Here is a 21,198-nt window from a genome sequence, read left to right as displayed (position 1 = left end):
CCGCGATGTGAGCACCCACCCTAGTCGACCAATCACCACGCGCTGCCACACGATCCCTTTTTCCAGCTTGTGTCAGCGCCCACAATCAATCACCATGCGCTGCCACACGATCCATCACTGTCAGCGCGCGTCACCACTACACAGCCAATCACCACGCGCTGCCCCACGATCCCTACTGCCAGCGCGTATCACCCCTACATCACCCCCTCCCACATAGCTCGCAGCCGGCCCGGCTGCTAAACAACAACAACAAAAAAACCCCCACTCCCCAAGTGCGCCCCGTAACACAACAACAACGCAACACAACGACACAACACAACAACAACCTATGTACAAGCCGACGAGCAACACAATAAAAGTTATTCTGAAAAAAAACAGACGTGTCCAGTGTCTCCTTGTCTACCGATCCCCCTTCCGCTCGCTCCTTGAACGGGGTGATAGAGTGGTCGAACGGACGGGGAACGTAGTGACGAGACGCTCCGGCCGCGTCGGCCCGCATCCCCACCCCATTTATTTGGTCAGGAAAAGTTGCGCGACCTAGCACGAGTCCGCCTGGCCGGTCCGTCGTACGGGACGGGACGCTGTCGACCGTCCGGTGGCTCCGGCAGCCCAGGAAGGCACGGTTCGGGCCTGGAAGAACCGGCCGTGCCGCGGGGATCCGGTCGCCGGTGGTCGGCAGCCGTCAGTTCCAAGACACCTGGGAGCGGATGAGGCGAAAACATGTGAGGATCAGGCGGAGACATTTCCCTCCCGGGTCGTCGGTCACATCACATGCTCGGTCCTCACGACACAAAGGAAGGCCATATGGAGGCGAGAACGGTTTCAGCCGGGAGGGGTGAACATACCAACGGCGCTTTCCCCATTTTATCTGAACACACTGGGGGCGTGCAACCCGCACGACCTCCACGGGTCCCCGCCATGGCCTCAACAATTTAGGCGACGTAGCCAAAGGTGCATGAGGGCAGTGCAGCCAGGCCCTATCGCCCGGTTTCCAATCGTGCACGGACACCTTCCGTGCACGCAAGCGCTCGTTGGCGATTTGCCGAGATCTCGAATTAAGCCGTGCGGCCTCCCGTGCCTCGGCGAGTTTTGCAATGTTAAATTTAATATGGTCGGCCAATTTGGAATTAGGCCGTGGCACGGAAAGTCCCAGCTGAGTCTCCATGGGCGGATCGGCCTCCCGACCGTACATCAGATAAAATGGGGAAAACCCCGTAGCTGCATGGGGGGCCATTCTATACGCGGCGAGGACCCCCGGGACCTGCAAGTCCCAGTCAACCTGTGCCTCGCACACCTGCTGGCACAACATGGAAGTTAAAGTCCTGTGAAGTCGCTCCACCATCCCGTCAGTCTGTGGGTGGTACGGGGAGGTACGCACCTTTTTAGTACCCAAAAGGTCGCACACCTCCTGCAGCAATTTACTCGAAAAATTCTTTCCCTGGTCGGTCAGCAAGCGTTCGGGAGCCCCCTTGTTCAAGACGTAGCCCTGGACAAAGGCATCCGCCACGGCCGCCGCCGACTGGTTGGCGAGTGGCCACGCCATAGGCCATTGGGTAAAGTATTCCACACCAACCAACAGGTACTTGTTACCCCTAGGCGTGACAGGAAAAGGCCCCAAAATATCCAGCGCAATGAGCTCGTTAGTGCGCGAGACCTGACTAGACTGCAGCGGTGGATTTGGCGCAACGGGCGGTGGTTTCCGTTTGGCGCAATCCACACACCCCTTCAGTATATTGACCACATCGCTCCCCATCCCCGGCCAATAATAGTCACGCTGGAGCAGAGCAAGCGTTTTGTTTACCCCCAGATGCAAGAGGCGTTCGTGTGCGGCCAGAACAACTTTGCCCCGCATAGCGGAAGGCACGACGGGTGCGTGCCGCCGGGACATATTGTCCCATCTCATTAGCAGGCCCTGCTTGAGCAGCCAGGAGCCAGCTCGCTTTCGACTCTCCTCGGGACCCCCCGCCCTGCGACGCAACGCTAGCAGGGAGCTGTCAGCCATCTGGAGTCGGCCCCACTCAACGAGAGACAGTGAGAGTAGCAAGTCCCCGCCCGCAGGGGTAGCGGGAACGGCAACCATCGGCGCATTCGCGGCCGCGACCAACTCACTCTCGGGTACAGCACCTGGCGGTTTACAGCGCGCCGACCCCATCAAGCACGCACATTCGGGACGAGGCGACAACCGCGACAGGGCATCCGCGTTGGTGTGGCGCAACCCCTTACGGTAAGTGGTCGTAAATTGATAGTCGTGGAGGACTTCCAACCACCGTGACAATTGGCCCGAGGGTTGGGCGACCCTCAATGAATACTGAAGCGCCGCGTGGTCCGTCCGGACCGTAAAATGACGGCCATAGAGATAAGGTCTAAATTGCTGTACAAAAAAAACAATAGCCAGCAACTCGCGACGGGTGACGCAGTAGCGCTGTTCCGCAGGCGACAAAACCCTGCTACCATAGGCGACCACCCGTTCAACTCCCCCAACGACCTGTGAGAGCACCCCCCCAATGCCCGTGTTACTAGCATCAGTATCCAGCAAGAAGGGACTCGTAAAGTCAGGGTAACGTAAGGGCGGGGCACCCACCAAGGCGTCCTGGAGGGAGCAGAACGCGGCCTCCTCCTCTGGCCCCCATTGAAACCTGACTCCTTTGGCTGTTAGAGCGTGCAAGGGTTTGGCAATGGTGGCGAAATGCTCAACGAATCGGCGGTAGTAGGAAGCAAAACCAATGAAGCTGCGGACCTCAGAAACCGACGTGGGCGTTGGCCATGAACTGACACAGTTCGTCTTCGCGGGATCGGTGGAGATCCCTGAAGAATCGACAATGTGGCCCAAGTACCTCACGGATTTCCGAAGGTGGCATTTCACCGGTTTAAACTTCAACTTAGCCGATCGCATCCGCAAGAACACCCCTCTTAATCGCTGGAGGTGTTCCTCAAAAGTTTTACTGAAAACAATGACATCGTCAAGGTAAATTAAGCAAGTATCCCATTGCAGACCCGACAAAACCAATTCCATAAGGCGCTGAAACGTCGCGGGAGCGGAGTGGAGTCCCATGGGCAACCGATTAAACTGGAACAGGCCCCCTGGGGTCCGGAATGCTGTCTTAGGTTTAGACTCATCGTCGAGTGGCAGCTGCCAGAATCCCGACAGTAAGTCAAGTGTAGAAAAATACCGCGCCCCGGACAATGCGTCCAGGGACTCATCCATTCTGGGGAGCGGATATGCGTCAGCCACAGAGATTTTATTCAGGTGATGGAAATCTACACAAAAACGCAAGGACCCGTCTTGCTTTTTAACCAGAACGATAGGTGCTCCCCACGGACTGGATGAGGGCGAAATGATGTCGGCCGTCAGCATGTCATTGACGGCCGATTGAACGTGTTCCTTCTCGGCAGGACTCAGCCGGAAGGGATTCTGCCGGACTGGTGCCGCATCGCCTGTTTCAATGTGGTGGCGTAACAGGTCCGTGCACCCAATATCATATTTGTGCTTGCTGAACACATCGGAGAATTCGATCAGCAGAGCGCGCAGCGCACCCAATTGCACCCTTGACAAATCACTGGAGTCCGCACACAGCGAATCGACCCATTCAAGGTCATCACCCGATAGAATTTTCTGCGCCGGGACGGGATCAACATGTGCAATAAGGCGCTCTTCCGCAGGGACCCGTGCCGCGTGAGCAAGCACGGTGCCCTGCGGAATAACGGCCGGCCGCGAACCAGCGTTTAAAACCATAACGAACGGGTCCCCGTCAGCCCGAACCAACGTTTGAGCCACCGCCAAATCCAGACCCCCGACAGCTCTATTCGATGGACCCAAAAGCACGCCTTGTCCCGCAGTCTCCCCACCCAATGGCTTCCGCAACCGGAGGGGTATCAACATCTGCGAACCCGGGGGCACGTGCACCGTCTGTGTCACTAGCGCTTGGATCGTCGCGCACGCCGTCCGTATTTCAGTAGGGTTAGATAAAAATGAAATACGGCGACCCGATGGCAGCTCAATACAACGTTGATCCACGAGAATTTTAATGGGCATCTTAGCCAAAAAATCTGTGCCCAACAGACAAGGAACCGCTAGGGAAGAGGAGATGAAAACAGGTCCCGCCAATTTAATATCCCCTATGCAAATGGTCGCCCGAATCTGACCGATAATACCCAAAGAGCCCCCATTTGCCGCGTAAAATGGCACGTCCACCGGAAGCAGAGGTCGACATTGGACGGGGAGAATGTTATGAATGAGGTCAAAAATTATAGTCGCCGACGCTCCCGTGTCCACCAACACCCTGACCTCGACCCCGTCTATGAATCCCGTAACGACCGACGAACCGGCCGACGCAGCCACTATTCTGTGGCCCAACTCGGACCATTTAATGTCCCCCCGGCCCCGTACGAACCCCCCTCTCCGAACCGAATCCCCGACCCCCAATCGCACATCCTCCGCCGCAAATCGACGGCCCATGTGTGTCGTGTATGTAGGCCGAGCATGTGAAGTGCCGCGACTTGCCGGGGGTAGTTGGGACGACTTGGGGCCTTGATCGTCGTCCAGCCGAGGTCCCGTGGCGCGCTGACGTGGAGCGCGGCACCCGGACGCCACGTTGCGCCGAAGGCCGCAGTTGTAGCACGTGATGAGGGACGTCGGAGGTCTCGGTTGCTCCAGCTTGCGGGTCGATCGCAGAGGCGACCGACCCCCCGACGTCCAATCCCCCGGTCGTGCTGCAGTGAACGCCTCCTTCCGTGGGCGAACGACTTGGGGCTCGGTGACCACCGGGGCCGGAGCTGAGACCGCGGCAGCAGTGCAGACGACCACCTGTTTCCGCTTCAGGACCTCGTGCGCCTGGATACTCGTTGCAACACGCAACGAACATATGTCCACTTCGTCGGCTGTGTTGATGGGGACCCCCAGGTCCTGCGCCAACTTCAGCAGTTGTTCCAAAACCATAGCGTCCTGCCCCTCCTCGTCCATACGAGGGAACGCGGCGTCGGTGAGAGCCAACAACGCCGTGCGGTAGGCGAGCGCGGTCTCCGTGTCCGCCTTCCGTCGCTCGTAAAATTGGTGGCGGCAGGCCGAAGGTGGTCTGTACACTTTGGCCATGAGGCCCAGCGCAGCCTTGAGCGTGGAGCGGGCCGATCTCGGTGCGGACCTGAAGTCCGCGAGCGCGTTGTCGTCCAACATGGCAGGCAGTGCCCGCAGCGCCGTAGCGTCGGACCAGGCCGACATCTCTTGATGGGCGAGAAATCTTCGCTGGAATGCGCCCCAGTCCTCGCCTTCCGCCTTGAAGGCTGTCAACGCGGGAAGACGCTGCTGGAAAATGATGTCGTCCTCTGCCTCGTGACTCTCCCGCGCCGCACCGTCGACCTGCAAAATGGCGGCCCCTATGGCGGGTGGCTGATGGCGGCCCGTAGCGCGCGCTGATTACGTAAGCGGCAGGGATTGGAGGACTCCCACCACGTGTTGCTCGCAGTTCCCGCCAATAGATGGCCGCTCAGCAGAAATGGCGGGAATTTCAAAGTCATTTTGGCGGGAATCAGCAACGCGAGCCCTTTCAATGTCCGTCGACGTTCTCGCTCTTCCAGACGTGGTGATCTCCGCTAGGATGGACGCCGCGGAGAGTAGTAGCTCTGCCAGGCGGGAGTGCGCGTCGCGGAGTCCGGCATCAGCCCCCAGCCGCTCGTTGGGCGCCCATGAGGGGTCCTGTGGCGCCGGCATCTCCTCCTCTTCTCCCCCTGATGCCTGCTGGCCCGAGTCGTCGTGGTTTTCCTCCCGGTCACACTCGTGAGTCCGATGAGTCTTCCTGGTATCCATGGCTGGAAGACTGTTTCACTCCTGACGCCAGTTGTAGTATTGTAAATTACGGCGGGAGACCACTTGACGGGTAGCACACTTTATTAACACTTGTCTTGCCACAATAACACGTGTGGTCACTACAGCTCACGCTACACGTTCCACCCGGCTACACACACACAGGCATTCCAGCCCCGTAGCATCCGGGGGAACCTACAGACCCACCCCAGCTGGGGTATGGGTCACGACCACTGGGTCCCGCGGCCCGGCCCTCACACGGACGTCCGGCCCCCGGGTCCCAAGGTCCCGCCTCTGAGCCACACAGGGTCCCGGTCCTTACAAGGACAGCGGGACTAGGTGTCTCAGGGCCCTATCTCTTCCTCCTCCGTCTTCCGTCTTCACTGGTCACCAACTCCTCGAGCGCCCGCGCGCACCGCCTTATATAGCCCTCCGCTCCCGAGGAGACGGAGCCTATGCGGACCGCGATGTGAGCACCCACCCTAGTCGACCAATCACCACGCGCTGCCACACGATCCCTTTTTCCAGCTTGTGTCAGCGCACACAACCAATCACCACGCGCTGCCACACGATCCATCACTGTCAGCGCGCGTCACCACTACACAGCCAATCACCACGCGCTGCCCCACGATCCCTACTGCCAGTGCGTATCACCCCTACACATGCACACCCACATGCGCATCCCTCTGCCCTCACTCCTACACCACCAGGCCGGCTCATCCCACCCTTAGTTTGACTTCCCCAGAGAAGTTATGTCACTGAGGCACTCTGTGTGGGGATAGCCACAAACAGTAGCCTCGATTGTCGTGGCAAAGCCAAGGGACTTAGCGAATGAACAAAGAGACGGAGCCTCAGGTGTCTCTGCGAGTCATGTGCCGCATCCGCCTCTGACGAGCACGATCAGCATTACAGGACCGGCTGAGTGGACATCGGAGACTGTACTCTTCGCCGATTGCCTCAGCGTGCCTCGACTTAATTGCCACAATTACAGCTTTCCGGCAAATCCCCAGCTGTGGTACTTTAATGACGTGCCTTTGCTTAAAATCTAGCGCAAGGGAATTTTACGGAGGCAGGGGGGATGTTGCGCGGGCTGCCTGAGCTCATCTTGGTTTTAACCTTGGGGTCTCAAATGTTACAGGCTAGCAGTTAGCACTGCTCCACAGTGGGGCCACGTTGGCTTCAATGCGGATTTTGGCACAGCATGTTCCTGTTAAAGTGTACCTTGTGGGCATCGTACTAATGCCTCCGCTTCATGGTTTGTAGAGTCTCATTAGCAACCGTGCGTGAGGATGCCTTGCTTTTGTGTGGCTTCTTGCTGCTCTATCATCATGCTTAACTGCAGCTGTGTTAAGGGAATGGCCATGTCATGTGTTACAATGTCATGAAAGACATTTAATGTTAAAATACCCCCTCGCGTTTTAGAAACGCGCTTTGGAATAAAGTAACGAGAATATGTAGGGGCTACTGCACCCCGATTCCTCTCTATGAGACATGACTCTCGGCTGGTCCCTTAGCCACCTTGTTCATTCAAACACCCTCCTCGTGCCTTCCCTCAAACATTGGTAATAATTACCCGCACGTTACTGTTCAACTCCGTGCTCGCTCTAGAAATCGCCTGGCAGCTGGGGGTCGGAGGTCGGAGGGCCGTGGCGTTGCTCGCACACACGCGGCCGCCGTGAGCGGGTGATAACGCTCGTTTAAAGGGGCCGTAGAAAGGTGTTTTCGGTGGGTGTAAGCCCTGACGCAGCACGCGTCTCAACACGGACCACCCACGTTACAAACGCGACACCTCCCCTCACACAGCCCCGCGCAGCACTCACACGCTGTGAGCGTACGTACACACAGCACCGCGCGCGTTCACACTCTTCCCCTCACGCAGCCCCGCATAGCGCTCACACTCTGTGAGTGTACGTACACCCAGCACCACACACGTTCACAATCTCATCGAAACCACACGAGGCTACGATTAGTTATTAATGATTTATTACCGGCGTACTGTGAGCCACTATTGAGTCAGTAAGGATCGACAAGGCAGGCCTACACTATTTCCCAAGGGTCTGTACCCGATTTATCTAATTCAATAGGCCCTAAGCGGATTGGTTTTTATACTAAGTCTCACCACTCTCTCTTTCAATCACAGTTAGACGCTCTTGTCGGCTTTGTCCTTGCAGCGCGTCGAAATGTCTCACGGACGTTCGAGTCGCTGGATTCCGGAGTTGACGGCACGGGAGCTGACTGGAGAAGAAGTCCTCTATCCTTCCCTCACCCGCTCTTTATCCTCCTCACCTCACAGGGGGTCCCGCTCCGCTGGCCAATCAAAGTGCTTCACCTGTCCCCTGGCTGGCTTCGGGCGGTTCGAATCTGGTTAGCGCGACGGATTACGTCGTCTCATCAATCAGTGGGCGGGGCCCCGTTTTCCCGCCGTTCGCTTGTGTATTGCGTCGTCTAGTCGAACAGTGGGCGGGGTCCCGTTTTCCCGCCGTTCATTTATGGATTGCGGACCCCTGCCTGCCTAGTCGATACGTGTGTGGGGGGGGGGAGTGAGTTTCAACCGTGGTGGCTGGACAGCCCTCGCCGTGACCATACAATCTTAACCCGGGTCACAGCGCCGCGGTGTAAACCAGCATCGGGGGAGGTCGCCCAATTCCCTGGCCGCAGGAAACCGTGAAGATTATCCCTATGAGGGCTTTCGGGTAAAAACCTGCCGGCCAGGAGACCTCCTCTCGGAGCTCTAGGTGGGAAAATGTGTGAGGGTGTGTTTATGTGGAGGGCGGTGAGGGGGAAGCGGGGTCGGCCCCGTCGCTTGGTGGTGGCGAGGTCGTAGATGGGGCGCCCGCCGAGCGGCTTCACGGCGGCGGCATCACAAATACAACTGTAAGTACGCACCGAATTTGCTTTGACACATCTGATTGATTAATATACGAATATGTGAATTCCCAGATTTGTTTTGCCACATTTCAACAAACAACAGATATAACGTGAAAATATAGAGCTCTTATGAAGATGCAATGGCATCTTATGATGTTTGCTTTACTGGTAGGCCTCTTGAGTTAGGGTAGAACATTTGATTGAGAATCCCCTTTTTCGCTTATGCATCACATTTTTGTTAGTTTTTCAACTGAGAAAATTAGGTCAGTTCCGGTTGTCACATGCAAACGTGTAATGGAAATACATTTTTAAAAAGTCTTTAAAATCATATGTAAACTCTACACCATACTTAACCAATAAACATACTTTTTCCCCTTATATTTTTCAGAAACATCGTGTTGTTTTTGTATTCAGTTCTGGTACGCAGTTAGAAAAACATGTTGCAAATAACGTGTTGTGTCCTTGAAAAACTACAAACACATGAGATGCTCACACACAATGCATTACATTTTAATTAGCGATAATTGCAATTTCATTACAATGATCAAAGTTACTTTTTGTTTCTGGCAGGTGGTATCAATCTGTCTGCTTCACCTGAAGATTGAATCATGGGAATCGGTGCACATGTATTGTTGACTAAATAGCTCGTGAGAACGTAGGCATTTCAAAGTTAAATTTGTGTGCACGGAGCATCCCCGCGTGTATTGGGCCTGCACCAGAGTGCAGCAGCGGCTAACAACGAAAAGTGAGCGGCATCTGGCAGGACGCCCGGCAATTGGGCTCTGGTCCAGTGGGTGTTGGCTACTTTCGTGTTTTGTAACATGCAGCCAATTTCACTCGTGCCCCATGCCACTCTGTTTGTGTTTCCAGAATTCGCAGAGGCCTGTGTGTTGCTCCACCGGGAAGGAGCCGCACTCGAGGTTGCTATAATTTATTTGAAACACATAATAATATAAACTCAAAGTCACATTCATATGAAACCGCTCACCCAACAGCGCTTGTGTAAAGTGTGTGTTTTCTTTATACCATGAAGGGTGTTTTTTTTTCATTTATATTGACTCATTCCCATCTCTCACACAGAGAGCTGTGTGATGTTGCATCAGTCCGCAACGTGGTAATTTACAACCGTATATGACACGCCTTGTAGATCCGGGGCCAAACTCCATGTCATATGGCTTGACACATTCCCTCCGTTGTTATTATTATGATGGCCCACGTACGACATGAGGACGGTGCTCGGGAAACTGGCTTCCTCGATGGCCTCATGTGACCCACATGGCTCCCCGAGGAGTATTTAGAGGGTGTTTCCCCATCCTCGTGAGGAGGAAATAATCGCACCATTGGTCCGATGCGCTCCCTAACTCAGCGCTGCTCAGCCATGGAAGGTGGCCGGGGCAACTGGCCACACAGAGGGGGATTTGCAGGTGCCTCCCCTTTGTACAAAGTGCCCAGTTCACAATGGTCAGGTATTTTTGCACCTCCATAGTAAAGCCAATGGAGCAAATCCACAGGACAGCTCCCTAACTCACATTCATAGTCTTTCAGACTGACCGCGGGGTAATGCTGGCTGCAAGGTCAACGTTTCCCCCGGTGGGAATTTTCTCGTGGAATTTTCTGGCAGTTGGTTGCAGTTTCTTTTCGTAAAATCTTAACACTTATTTTGATTTGTAAAGAAAATACAGTTTAATTGGTTGGAAAGAGGTGGAAGGAGGTGGATGGGGGGCTGGTGGGGGGGAGTCGTGACAAGTGGTGGAATATGTATATCAGTTTCACAGCAAGGAATGTTTAAACGTTACCAAACAAAGACATCATTATTTCAGCAAATGTAATCACGATAATACAAATAGTATTGCAGACAGCTAGAAGCTGATCAAATTTTGCCTTCCTTTGTTAAGACTTCCTGTAAGGAGAACGTGGCATGTCTCGGAATGCCGATGAGACACGTCTCAAACAAGTCTGGATTTTAAATACAATAGCTTGGATTTTGGCGTCTAGCACATACGTATCTGCCGTGCGCTGATTGCATTCGCTCATTTTATTCCAATCACGTAAATTGCAATTCAGTGGGTTTGATAAATGCATTGAAATGGCACTTCTTTTATTTCAGTTTATATGTAAGCAGGTTGCTTCTGATGGACAGGTTTTTCATAATATCTTTCATTCTTGGACCCTAAGCATATCGTAGTTGAATGGCCACATTGTTGCCAATAATTGTGTTTGTAACAGTGTTATTTTCTGGCTGTGAAAGGGCCAATAGTATATTCGTGTGAGCGTGTGTGTTGAGCGCTACCAGATTTGTGCTATAATGGCAGTAGGACATATCAAACTAGCTTTGACTCTTGGCCTTGAATAACATAGGTGGTGACTATAATCCGAACCTTGCCTGAGCCTCCTCTAAGCTAACCCTGCCTGAAATGACGACCTGCTTCGTGTTGCTTGGACAAATTCGGCGGTGGTAAGGCAATGATGCTGGCCAAACCATTGTCTTGTTTGCCATTCTCGTCTCAATAGGTGTTCAAAAACATCGTGTTCCCTCAGTCTATAGGGCAAAATGATCTGCATTATGATGTTTGGTGCAGGATTTAATGGGGCTCCTTACATGGATGTCAAACCGCCACTTAAACTGTATTTACAAATGTCCCTGAATTGTATCTCTTGCACACTTTCATAGCATGAGGCTATTATGTAAAAAAATAAATCCCCTTAAATGTTGCACAAAGCAGAGCTCCTGAAAAGCTGACACGTGGTTATTAATGTCAGCTGTTCCACCTGAACGGGAAGGGAGACCTCGGGCTGGCAGTGAGTGGTGAGGCAGTCCTCCTGCGTGCATGTCAAGGCCCTTGCCCCCCCCCCCCCCTGCAAGGTGGCATTGTCCTCAAGGAATAATTTAATTCGTCTGCGAGACGCGACGCGAAATATGGAGGAAGCACCACGTTCACCAAATAGGATTGGGAAATCAGTAATGGTAAAGGTGCACTCCTGCAAATGCTTTGCTTATGCCACTGCTCGAAAAACCTCGACCCGAGGGAGCTCTCGAGAGTGTATTGTGGCCGATTCTTCCACTCTGGCCAGAAAACTTGGGAGAGGTGGGAGTAGCCGTACTTTACTTCACCACACGTGACCTTCTGATCCACTGTCTTGTGAAATCGGTAGTGCGGGGGATGTGGTAATTAATAATTCATTGGCTTGATGCAGTCAGTAGCAATCGTGGTACCATATAGTAGTTGCTTACCCATGCTTGTTGACAGCACACATACACAGACGTATAGTGGCTGACCATGCACATTAATATCCCTTTTGTTCTCAATCAACTGCTGGATGAGTTCCGACCCATGTCATGTGGATTATGGGGGTTATCTTTTACCATACTTCACTATCTACAGCACTCTCAAGGCTCAACCCTGCTTACTGACATGAAGGGATCAGGTTGCCTAAGGGCGACAGACATAACGTCTGGGAAGTGGCCGTTGGTCCTTTGCTGCGTTTGGCTAGCCATCGAACAAAGACGGTCACTGCATTGCACGCTTTCAGATGCGCTGCTGTGGCCATCTGGAACGCTCTTCCTTCCGATATTAGGAAGCCACTGGAGCTATGCACTTTTAAATCTAGTTTGAAAACTCATTTCCTTAGAGACTGCTTTTGTTGCTTAGTTTGTTGTACTCACCCCGCACCCAGAGGAACGTAAAAATAAAAGCTCACTTTTTTGTGGTCAAATTAGCGGAGAGCCACAAGTATTTCATTTGACTATGTTTCAGACACGTTTTCCCAATCATAATCACAATAATACATGTACATTACGTTCTTCTTGTTCTTCTGCTCCTTGGCTGCCACCCTCTCCCTCCTCGTTTCTCTGCCGTCTTCTTCATTTTCACAGACGACCCTTTCCTCAACGCGTCCAACATCCCAAACATTGGCCTTCCTCTCCTTCTTTTCCCTTCACTTCTTCATTTTATAATATCCTTCATCACACCATTCCCTCGTCGAGTGTATTCAATCCAGTTCTACTTTCCCCTTCTGATGACTTCCGTTATCATTCTTATTTAGTTGATGCCATCTGGTACATGTGTTATAAATTCCCGCATGCGGACCGTGTAAGAGGGGAAATCATAAAACGTTTGGAAAAGATTTTAAAATTGTGCTTGACACTGTATTTGAATTTAGTTACCCCCAGTATTTTGTATGATTGGCATATAAATACAGGGCTTCACCACAGGCCTACTATTGGGTTGGTACAACTTTTGATTGCATTACGTTTTCCTACTCTCAAAACTTTATCTCTAGAATATGCGGAAGTCTATTTGGTATGTACTTACAGACACGCGCCTCTCTGCTGTACAATTTTTCATGCATAAAGGGAATGGACTCTATAATCGGCTCCAATATTATAGCCAAAGTAAGTTGAGATTTCTAAAACGTGCCAGGAATGTTGAATTGTTCCAAATTAAATCTGGTGGGTTTTTTTCTTCTGCGTGTGAACAATCAGTGCATATGGTTTAGCAGGGCGACGTGTGTGTGTGTGTGGCGTGTGAATCGGTCTGCTTACTTTGTAAAGTGCAGGGAGAGGGGACACTGTTTGCCTTGGCCTCCTAACTTGCCTTTTACAGCAGACACATACACTGCTCTTTGTCACTGGCAGGTTGCCTTGGCCTTGAAGAGAAGGGAGGCGTTGAAGCAATTGGTGTGAGTTTGGATGTGATAACAAAAAAATACTGAATAATGGACTTGGTCAAATAGCCTCAGTAGGGTCCTTCTGACACAGAGTCTCGAGACCCAGTTGACGGTTTCCTTGATACATGTCCATTCTACACTATGTCCATTTTCAGCCTTTTTGTTAATCCACGACTGGCCTTCCCACGCCGTGCAGGCCATCGAGTTTTTTTGCCCATACGTTGTCATGCTGGTCAGTGTGGGTTGGCGAAGGTGGGGGCGCATACACGGAGGAGCACATAAAGTACACCAGTGGACTTTCTTGCGGTGCCCTCTTTCTGCCCACCACATAGTACCATAGCCGTCTATGACAACCTGCCATCTGTGGCGGTGGTCCATCAAAGCGCTGTCCAGGCTCAGCTTTGCTTAGCTTCTGAGACCTCACGAGAATCGGGCACTTTCTGGGTGATCTGATCATGGACTCCCTTGACGCATGAAGGATTCACAAAGACATTACATATTATAAACACAGAAAAACTAAACTTTATGACAAAATAGTCAATCAAAGGTGCAGATTATTATTTTGTACAGCTGAATGCTTTAATAATAATACAAGTTTGATAACTGGAAGTACAGTGCTGCTAAAGCATTCAAAATCCATGTGTGAGAGAGTTAATGTGTGAGAGAGTTAATGCATCAAAGAACTCTGACTCCTCACCTGCCCGCAGTCACAGCAGAGGCAGGTTGGCAGCGATACATAGTTTTTTCCATGAGAAAATTAATAAACTGGATACACACACACTAGCACTTTGATATGAGGCAAAAAATGCTTTTCAGTGTAAGATTATTTGCTTTTGCAATATTCCACTGTTCTGCTCTGTTTTAAAAAAAAAAAACAGTAATGCTTCAGGAATTATAGCCTTTTTTGGATGTGGGGCAGTAATGCATAATTCTGAAATATGTCTGGAAAAGCAATAAATGTGTCTCCATGCCAATAACAAGGCTTGCTGCAGGCATGGTAATGTACGAATCTACATATGGGCAGGGCGGCCCTTTGGTCCGTGGAGAACGAAACTACCGCTTCTTTGGTTTGGACCAACAGCTGTCAGTGTGTCACCCTGCGATACAAGCTGCCCCGCCGTTCCCTCTGGGATTTCCTGCGCCATGCAAGCGGCACCTGGAAGAGGCCCGTTTGCTGAAACGTAGCATCGCGTATAATGTATTTCTCTCGGATTTTTTCCCCAGCACTAATCCATCCTGCTGTCACGCTGGCACATAGCGATTGTTTGCATCTGCATTACTGACTGGCTTGTTACTCTGGCGTGAAAGCCGTGACTGGCTTATCAGTTATCGCACAAGGTTAATTAAAGACGCAACAATGATGAACCGTCACCGACAAAATCAGCTCCTGTACAAAGCCATTACTCAAATGATGGAGAAAAAAAACTGAATTAGCTCCTGCTGTGGTGATAAAGTGTTTAATTATACAGCAGTAACCATGAAGGGAGCTCTCAAACTTGAACTTGAACCAAAATGTTAAGCTTTGCTGCATACATGTGCAGCTGGGATTGCTTTTACTATACTTTCTTTCAAATAGACGCTTTGTTCAGTTGTTCACGGTAGCACAGCTTATATTCAATTGTGGAGGTTTAATTAATTGTGCTTTTTATGTCAACAAACTGTTCATTTTCTTAAACCAAAAGCACATTCCTATTGTAGTCATTAACATGGCCTCATAACAGATTTTTTTTTATAGGCCTCGGTACTGTGGAACTTTTGAGGCAGTGTTAATGATGATGATTGCAGTAAGATGTTTCTGTCTATTACTAAAAAGAAACTAAATTGGAAAAAGTCTCAACGCTCCTTTGTGTTGCCACGCTGCAAAGTTAACTTGGTATTGTTTATCCCCTTGCTGTGCATATCAGCTGCCTAACAAGTGCTGCCATCCTGTGTGTGCCAGCACACCATGGCGCATGTGCATTGGAACGCGCGATGTATTTTGTTTGCTGTTGTGATGTTGTTATGATATATGGGTTAAACAATAGGTTAGATCGCGTGAATATAAATGTGTCGCTAAACCCGCCACCACCCGACAGCCAATTAGTAAGGTTTGTCACGTAAATAGAACATGCCAAATCGTTAGTAGTACAGCACATTAACAATCTGAGTACGACGTTTCGCCAGTAATTACAATTAGCTTCATCGGGCGATAGCCAGATTTGTGGAGAAGTCTTCCTGTTTCGTTCCTTAAATCGAGGGGTAGATGTGATGACGTCACTTGTGTGCTCTTCTTGCGCGAAATGCGGCGGGGGGGGGAATTAATGAATGCATATAAATGACATTGGGTATCCATTGTCGTTTGGGTTATTTATATGTTAATCAACGAACATTATGCATGCGCATTATGCAAGTCAATTGTTCTTGTACTTCCTGTTGATTGTGTGTACTAAAATAGCCGTACCAACGGTAATCCCTATTGAAGTATGGTCACCTGTATTGGCATGCATTTCAACAATGTATTATTTGATGATTCGCTTCCAAGCAGCAGCCTGTAGCTATCCGAACACTTAAAATTAATTTGATTTCTCTCAATTTCGGTTTTATTCTCTAATTCGTCTTGACCAGTAGTAACTAGTTTTGCACGGAACTTTAACATTATCAAAATCAATTGAGTGTCCTTGTTGGCACGCATGTTCTACCACTGCCGACAGTTGTATTTGGGAGTATTTAATGTTCCTTTGGTGTTCTTTTAGTCTCGTGCTGATCATTCCTCCTGTCTGCCCAACATAGCATTTGCCACAAGAGCAATTAATCCTGTACACACATTCTGTTGATAGCTTCGATAATACATCTTTTGTACCAGATATTAATTTATGTATTTTATGTACCGTGCCAAATCTGACTTGGATGTTTGTTTTTCCAAAAATCTGGCTAGTTTATCAGTTACTCCCGCAATGTACGGTATTTTAATAGTTTTAATTACTTGGCCAGTTTCAACACTCGTATTATTTGATTTGGTTTTGGCATTCAGTACCCTGTTGATTTGTGCATCATTGTAACAGTTCAATTGTAGCGCTCCTTTAACATGTTTAATTTCATCTTCTTGGTTCTTTCGGTAAAGTCACGTAGAAGGGAAGTAATAAAATAATAAAATAAAACATAATAAAATAAAATAATTCTCACGACGTTTCGGCTACAACGCAAGCAGCCGTCTTCAGGTGAAGAATGAGACAATGCCAAGCTAGGAGCTTATATATAAGCTGAGTTGGAGGTGGGAGAAGAGTGCCTTAACAAAAAGAATGTGCATATCAAGAGGAATTTAGCATATTCATGGGAAATGCGTAGGAGGTGGGCGGGGGGGTTTCAAAGTCATATTATGCCCATGCATTATGCAGGATCAACAACACCAAGGGAGGGTGCAGGGAGTAGCATTAACAAAGGAAAGGAATTTTAATAGTATGCAGCTGCAGTTACTAAACAACCACGTAGAAAACTAAAGTATAAACTACATAAAAAACTAAAGTATAAACTGCATAGCATCATCAGTATACTTACTATACTCTACAATAAGCTGAGTTACTAACAGCAAGTAATACATTACAATTCTACGTCGTAAAAATTATATAATATGCTTCCATCTAAACTTTATTCTCTTACATCACACGAGCATACACCGTACTATATACTGCCATAGACAAACCCAACATTAAACTATATACTATATTGCTATAAACCACCTTATACATTTTAATATAACACTATGTATTATTCTACCCACCCTAATGTGTATCACACTGCTATATGTTTACTATACAATTACGATACTATATATTACTTTGTACATTGTATTAAGCATATAAATATTATACTATTTGTTATTATACACTGTACCATTGACCGTCGTGTCAATGGGTGAGTCGTGGTGGGAAAACTTGCAGCGGAGCAAAGAATCCATTCCCTGCGGAGAATACAATGCCAGTGAGTGGAACGCGGTCTGAAAGTCACCGTAAACGTGAACACAATCAGTTAAGATCCGAAATGGTTTATTACGTCCTTCCAATGATTGCTAAGCCAGAATCCATCTTCTCGGTTGAAATTGTCTCTGTGTTTGTACATGTGGATCGCCTCATGAACGAATCTCTCATGATAGCCAGATGGCTTGCAGAGAACATCTGTCTTGGAGAAGTCAATGTCATGTGAGCCCACTGAGTTGTAACAGGAGATCTGCCACGGCTGAGGTGTTTGTCCTACCGTGTTTCAGGTCTGCTTTATGTTCACGGATGCGGTCCGAGACATGTCGTTTGGCATTGTCTCATTCTTCACCTGAAGACGGCTGCTTGCGTTGTAGCCGAAACGTCGTGAGAATTATTTTATTTTATTATGTTTTATTTTTATTATTTTATTACTTCCCTTCTACGTGACTTTACCGAAAGAACCAAGAAGATGAATCCCTGCAGTCACGAAAGCTTTAAATCGAAATGTTTAATTTCACTTATCAGACTATGACCATCTGACACTTTCTTAGCTCGATGTATGAGCATCTTGATGAGAGAGGATTTCTGTGTGGGGTGATGTGACTGCATTCTGATAAGCGTCAGTGTGAATTTTATTTCGGAAAATGCTGTGTGTTATTTTACTATTTCAACTGCGCCCAAGCAGAATATCCAGAAATGGAAGAGTTCTGTTAGCTTCCATTTCCATGGTGAACTGGATGGACGGGGTTTGCGAGTTGAGATTGATTTATAAATTCGTTAAGTGTATCTTTTACGTGTGGCCAGACCACCAATGTGTCATCCACGTATTTAAACCAAGCAGAGGGGCTTAGTGTGCTTGTAGCTATTGCTTCAAAATCTTCCATGTACAAATTCGCAATCACAGGAGACAAATGAGAGCCCATTGCTGCTACTTCCTTTTGTTTATAGAATCCCTTTCCACAAGAAATAGGTGTTCTTTAGACAGTGGTCAGCTAGTCTTGAGATATATTTGGCTAAACCTGTGTTCATTACCAGAACCCTCCTGAGTAGAGAGATCACATCAAAACTTACGAAAATATCATTAGAGTTAAGCTTAATATCTTTAATTATATTTAAGAGATGTTCAGTGTTTTTAATGAATGAAGAGGTCCTACCGATGAAGGGCTGTATTTGTTTCATTACGTATTGTGCTAATTTGTATGTGGCAGTGCCGATTGTACTAAGTATGGGTCTTAATGGGACATCAGGTTTGATAATCTTTGGTAGCCTATAAAGTCTTGGTGGTTTTGACGTCCTTTGTTTGATCAGGTAACGCTCCTCCTTGGGAATTGATGACTTGGCAACGATTGCCATTAAACAAAGAGTTCAGAGAATGGGAGGTTAAGCGCATTTGAAACCACATCCATGTAACTTAGTTGTAAAATATAACAGCCACTAGCATTAGATTACACTCTGTAACATTTTTTTTCCTTTTTTCTTCCTGGGTAGTAAGTGTTATTTCCTAATTGCTTATGCCTCAAAAGTACAGAAAATGTCTATTATTCCCCACAAACTTTGCTTTTGGGACCAGGACAATCACATTTTGAAATGTACATAATTTCCAGAATATTCCAGATAGATTCAGTGCTGAGTAAACTTGGAGTAACTTCTAGAACATTCAAGAACTTTCCAGTAATATCAATAGTAGTATAAATACAGTGGCCTTAAGCCCACCAATTCAGTTTAGTTCCAGCTGCCTAAGTGGATACATATCTGCATTTTTCTGAGATGGCATCAAGAGGCTGCAATAATCTGGCAGATGCATTTTGCTATGTCTGCGGCCAATTTATCAAGACAAGAGCAAAAAAGTACTCTGTACAAAAGCGATGAAGATGTTTTAGATCCAGATGACAATTCCAGAGGTGGAGAGCTGAGGAGAGAAACCCATCCTACCCCAACCAAAAAGACCTCAACCACTTCGAGGCAATTGGAATCGCCTGTAACCAGAATGAGTGGCGCCTCTTCATTGACAGCTCATCCAGGAGCCTCAAAGCCGTGCTGCTCCATAATGGTAACAAGTACCCGTCTCTTCCCCTGGCTCACTCGGTGCACCTCAAAGAGGAATATAACAGCATCAAGACCTTGCTGGATGCCTTGAAGTATGATGAGTATGGCTGGGAGGTCATCAGAGACTTCAAAATGGTGGCATTCCTGATGGGTCTCCAAGGCGGGTTTTTCAAGTTTCCCTGATATCTTTGCCTTTGTGAAAGCAGGGACACCAAGGCGCACACACACAGGCGGGACTGGCCACAGTGGACCGAGTTCTCTGTGGGGAGAAACAACGTCAAGTGGGAGCCACTGGTGGTGATGCCACCACTACACATCAAATTGAGCCTTATGAAACCATTTGTCAGACCTGTAGATAAGGAGTCGGCAGCCTTCAAGCACCTTCAAGACTTCTTCCCTAAGCTGTCTGAGGCAAAGGTCAAAGCCGGTGTCTTCGTTGGACCACAGATAAAGAAGAACCTGGAGTGCAAAGAATTATCCAAGTAGCTCACTACTAAGGAGAAAGCGATTTGTAACTTTTTTCGCAATGGTTCGTGGCTTCTTGGGCAATCACAAGGTCGAAAACTATGTGGAGCTAGTTGAGACTCTGGTGAAGAACTACGGCATAATAGGTTATAGGATGTCCCTCAAAGTCCATATCCTTGATGCTCATCTTGATAAATTCAAGGAGAACATGGGAGCGTACTCGGAGGAGCAAGGCGAGCGATTCCACCAGGATATGCTGGACTTTGAACGCTGCTACCAAGGACTGTACAACAAGAACATGATGGGAGACTACATTTGGGGGCTGATTTATGAAAGTGATTTACAGTATAATCGTAAATCTCGAAAAACTACTCACTTCTGAATCTTTTGTAGTCATTTTTGTATTACTTTAGTATAATTACATGTTAATTTTGATTCATGTTTTTTTTCTGACTTTATGTGAACGAAAAGTCTCAAATTCGCCCGTTTTCTCATTGAGAAAAGGTACATTTCAAAATACATGTATCACTGTCCTGGTCACAAAAGCAAAGTTTGTGGGGAATAATGGTCATTTTCTATACTTTTTAGGCATAATTAGGAAATAACACTTACTATCCAGGAACAAAAATTGTGTTACACAGTGTTATTATATTAACAGGTCTATTCATACTAATTTGGATGGATGGAGCAATGGTGCAGTGGTTAACACGCTGTGCTGCTACAAACAACCCATTAGCCTGAGTTTGAATCCGGGGCATGGCCAACATCGGTAGCGAATGGTATCTGAGCCAACCCTGGCCATCCATTTCACGAACTCGCACTGACCAGTGTGGTGAATTATGGTCACAAAACCTCCATCTTGGAAAGGCCTGGGGAGGCCTCCATTCATAAGAGGGTGAACAGTGGGCTGAGTGATTGTAAATTGTACCAACATGTAGTGAAGTATCTCATTTTCAGACTTTCTCACAACATTCCCTGGCTGCTGTATGTTGCCTCTAGCTGAGCTGTGCGCATGTGACACCCCACTCGCTGTCACCTACAGATGGGCGGCCACATGCGAGTGTACGGGGGCAGCAAACCTCAGACGGCAGCCACGAGCCCTGCGTTCGCCACGCACTGGGGGGCCGAGCCCCCCGGCTGGAGCCGCTTTGCCCTGGCTCGAAGCCCCCGGATCTACCCGGCACCCTACTACCACCCGGCTCCGCACGCCGGATACAGCTATGCTGCGGTGCAGCATGCCATGCCGGTACGTGACGCGACGAGGCTTGGGCAGCAGCATGGGTCACGTTCTCCACTCTGAAACAACGCGGAAATGCACAGCTTAAGTGGCGATGATGAACACCTCTAACCCGCTGCTTTGGAGGTGGGGTTCGTGGAACACTGAGAGGTCATCGTGTGTGA

At 48.9% G+C, this 21,198-nt stretch overlaps 1 protein-coding gene across 7 annotated transcripts in view; it reads left to right on the top strand.

The window, feature by feature from the left end:
* The window catches only part of LOC144931565 (RNA-binding motif, single-stranded-interacting protein 3-like), a 317,683-nt gene that overhangs the window by 43,725 nt on the left and 252,760 nt on the right, over positions 1–21,198 (top strand). For all 7 annotated transcript variants that reach the window (XM_078855595.1, XM_078855566.1, XM_078855576.1 and 4 more), the window contains one exon: positions 20,840–21,043. In XM_078855595.1, the coding sequence (XP_078711721.1) occupies positions 20,840–21,043 (204 nt within the window). The remainder of the gene's footprint in view (positions 1–20,839; positions 21,044–21,198) is intronic.

This window comes from Lampetra fluviatilis, chromosome 1 (genome assembly GCF_964198595.1).
Source record: "Lampetra fluviatilis chromosome 1, kcLamFluv1.1, whole genome shotgun sequence".
NCBI lineage: Eukaryota > Metazoa > Chordata > Hyperoartia > Petromyzontiformes > Petromyzontidae > Lampetra > Lampetra fluviatilis.
This window is presented reverse-complemented; position numbering and strand designations above follow the sequence as displayed.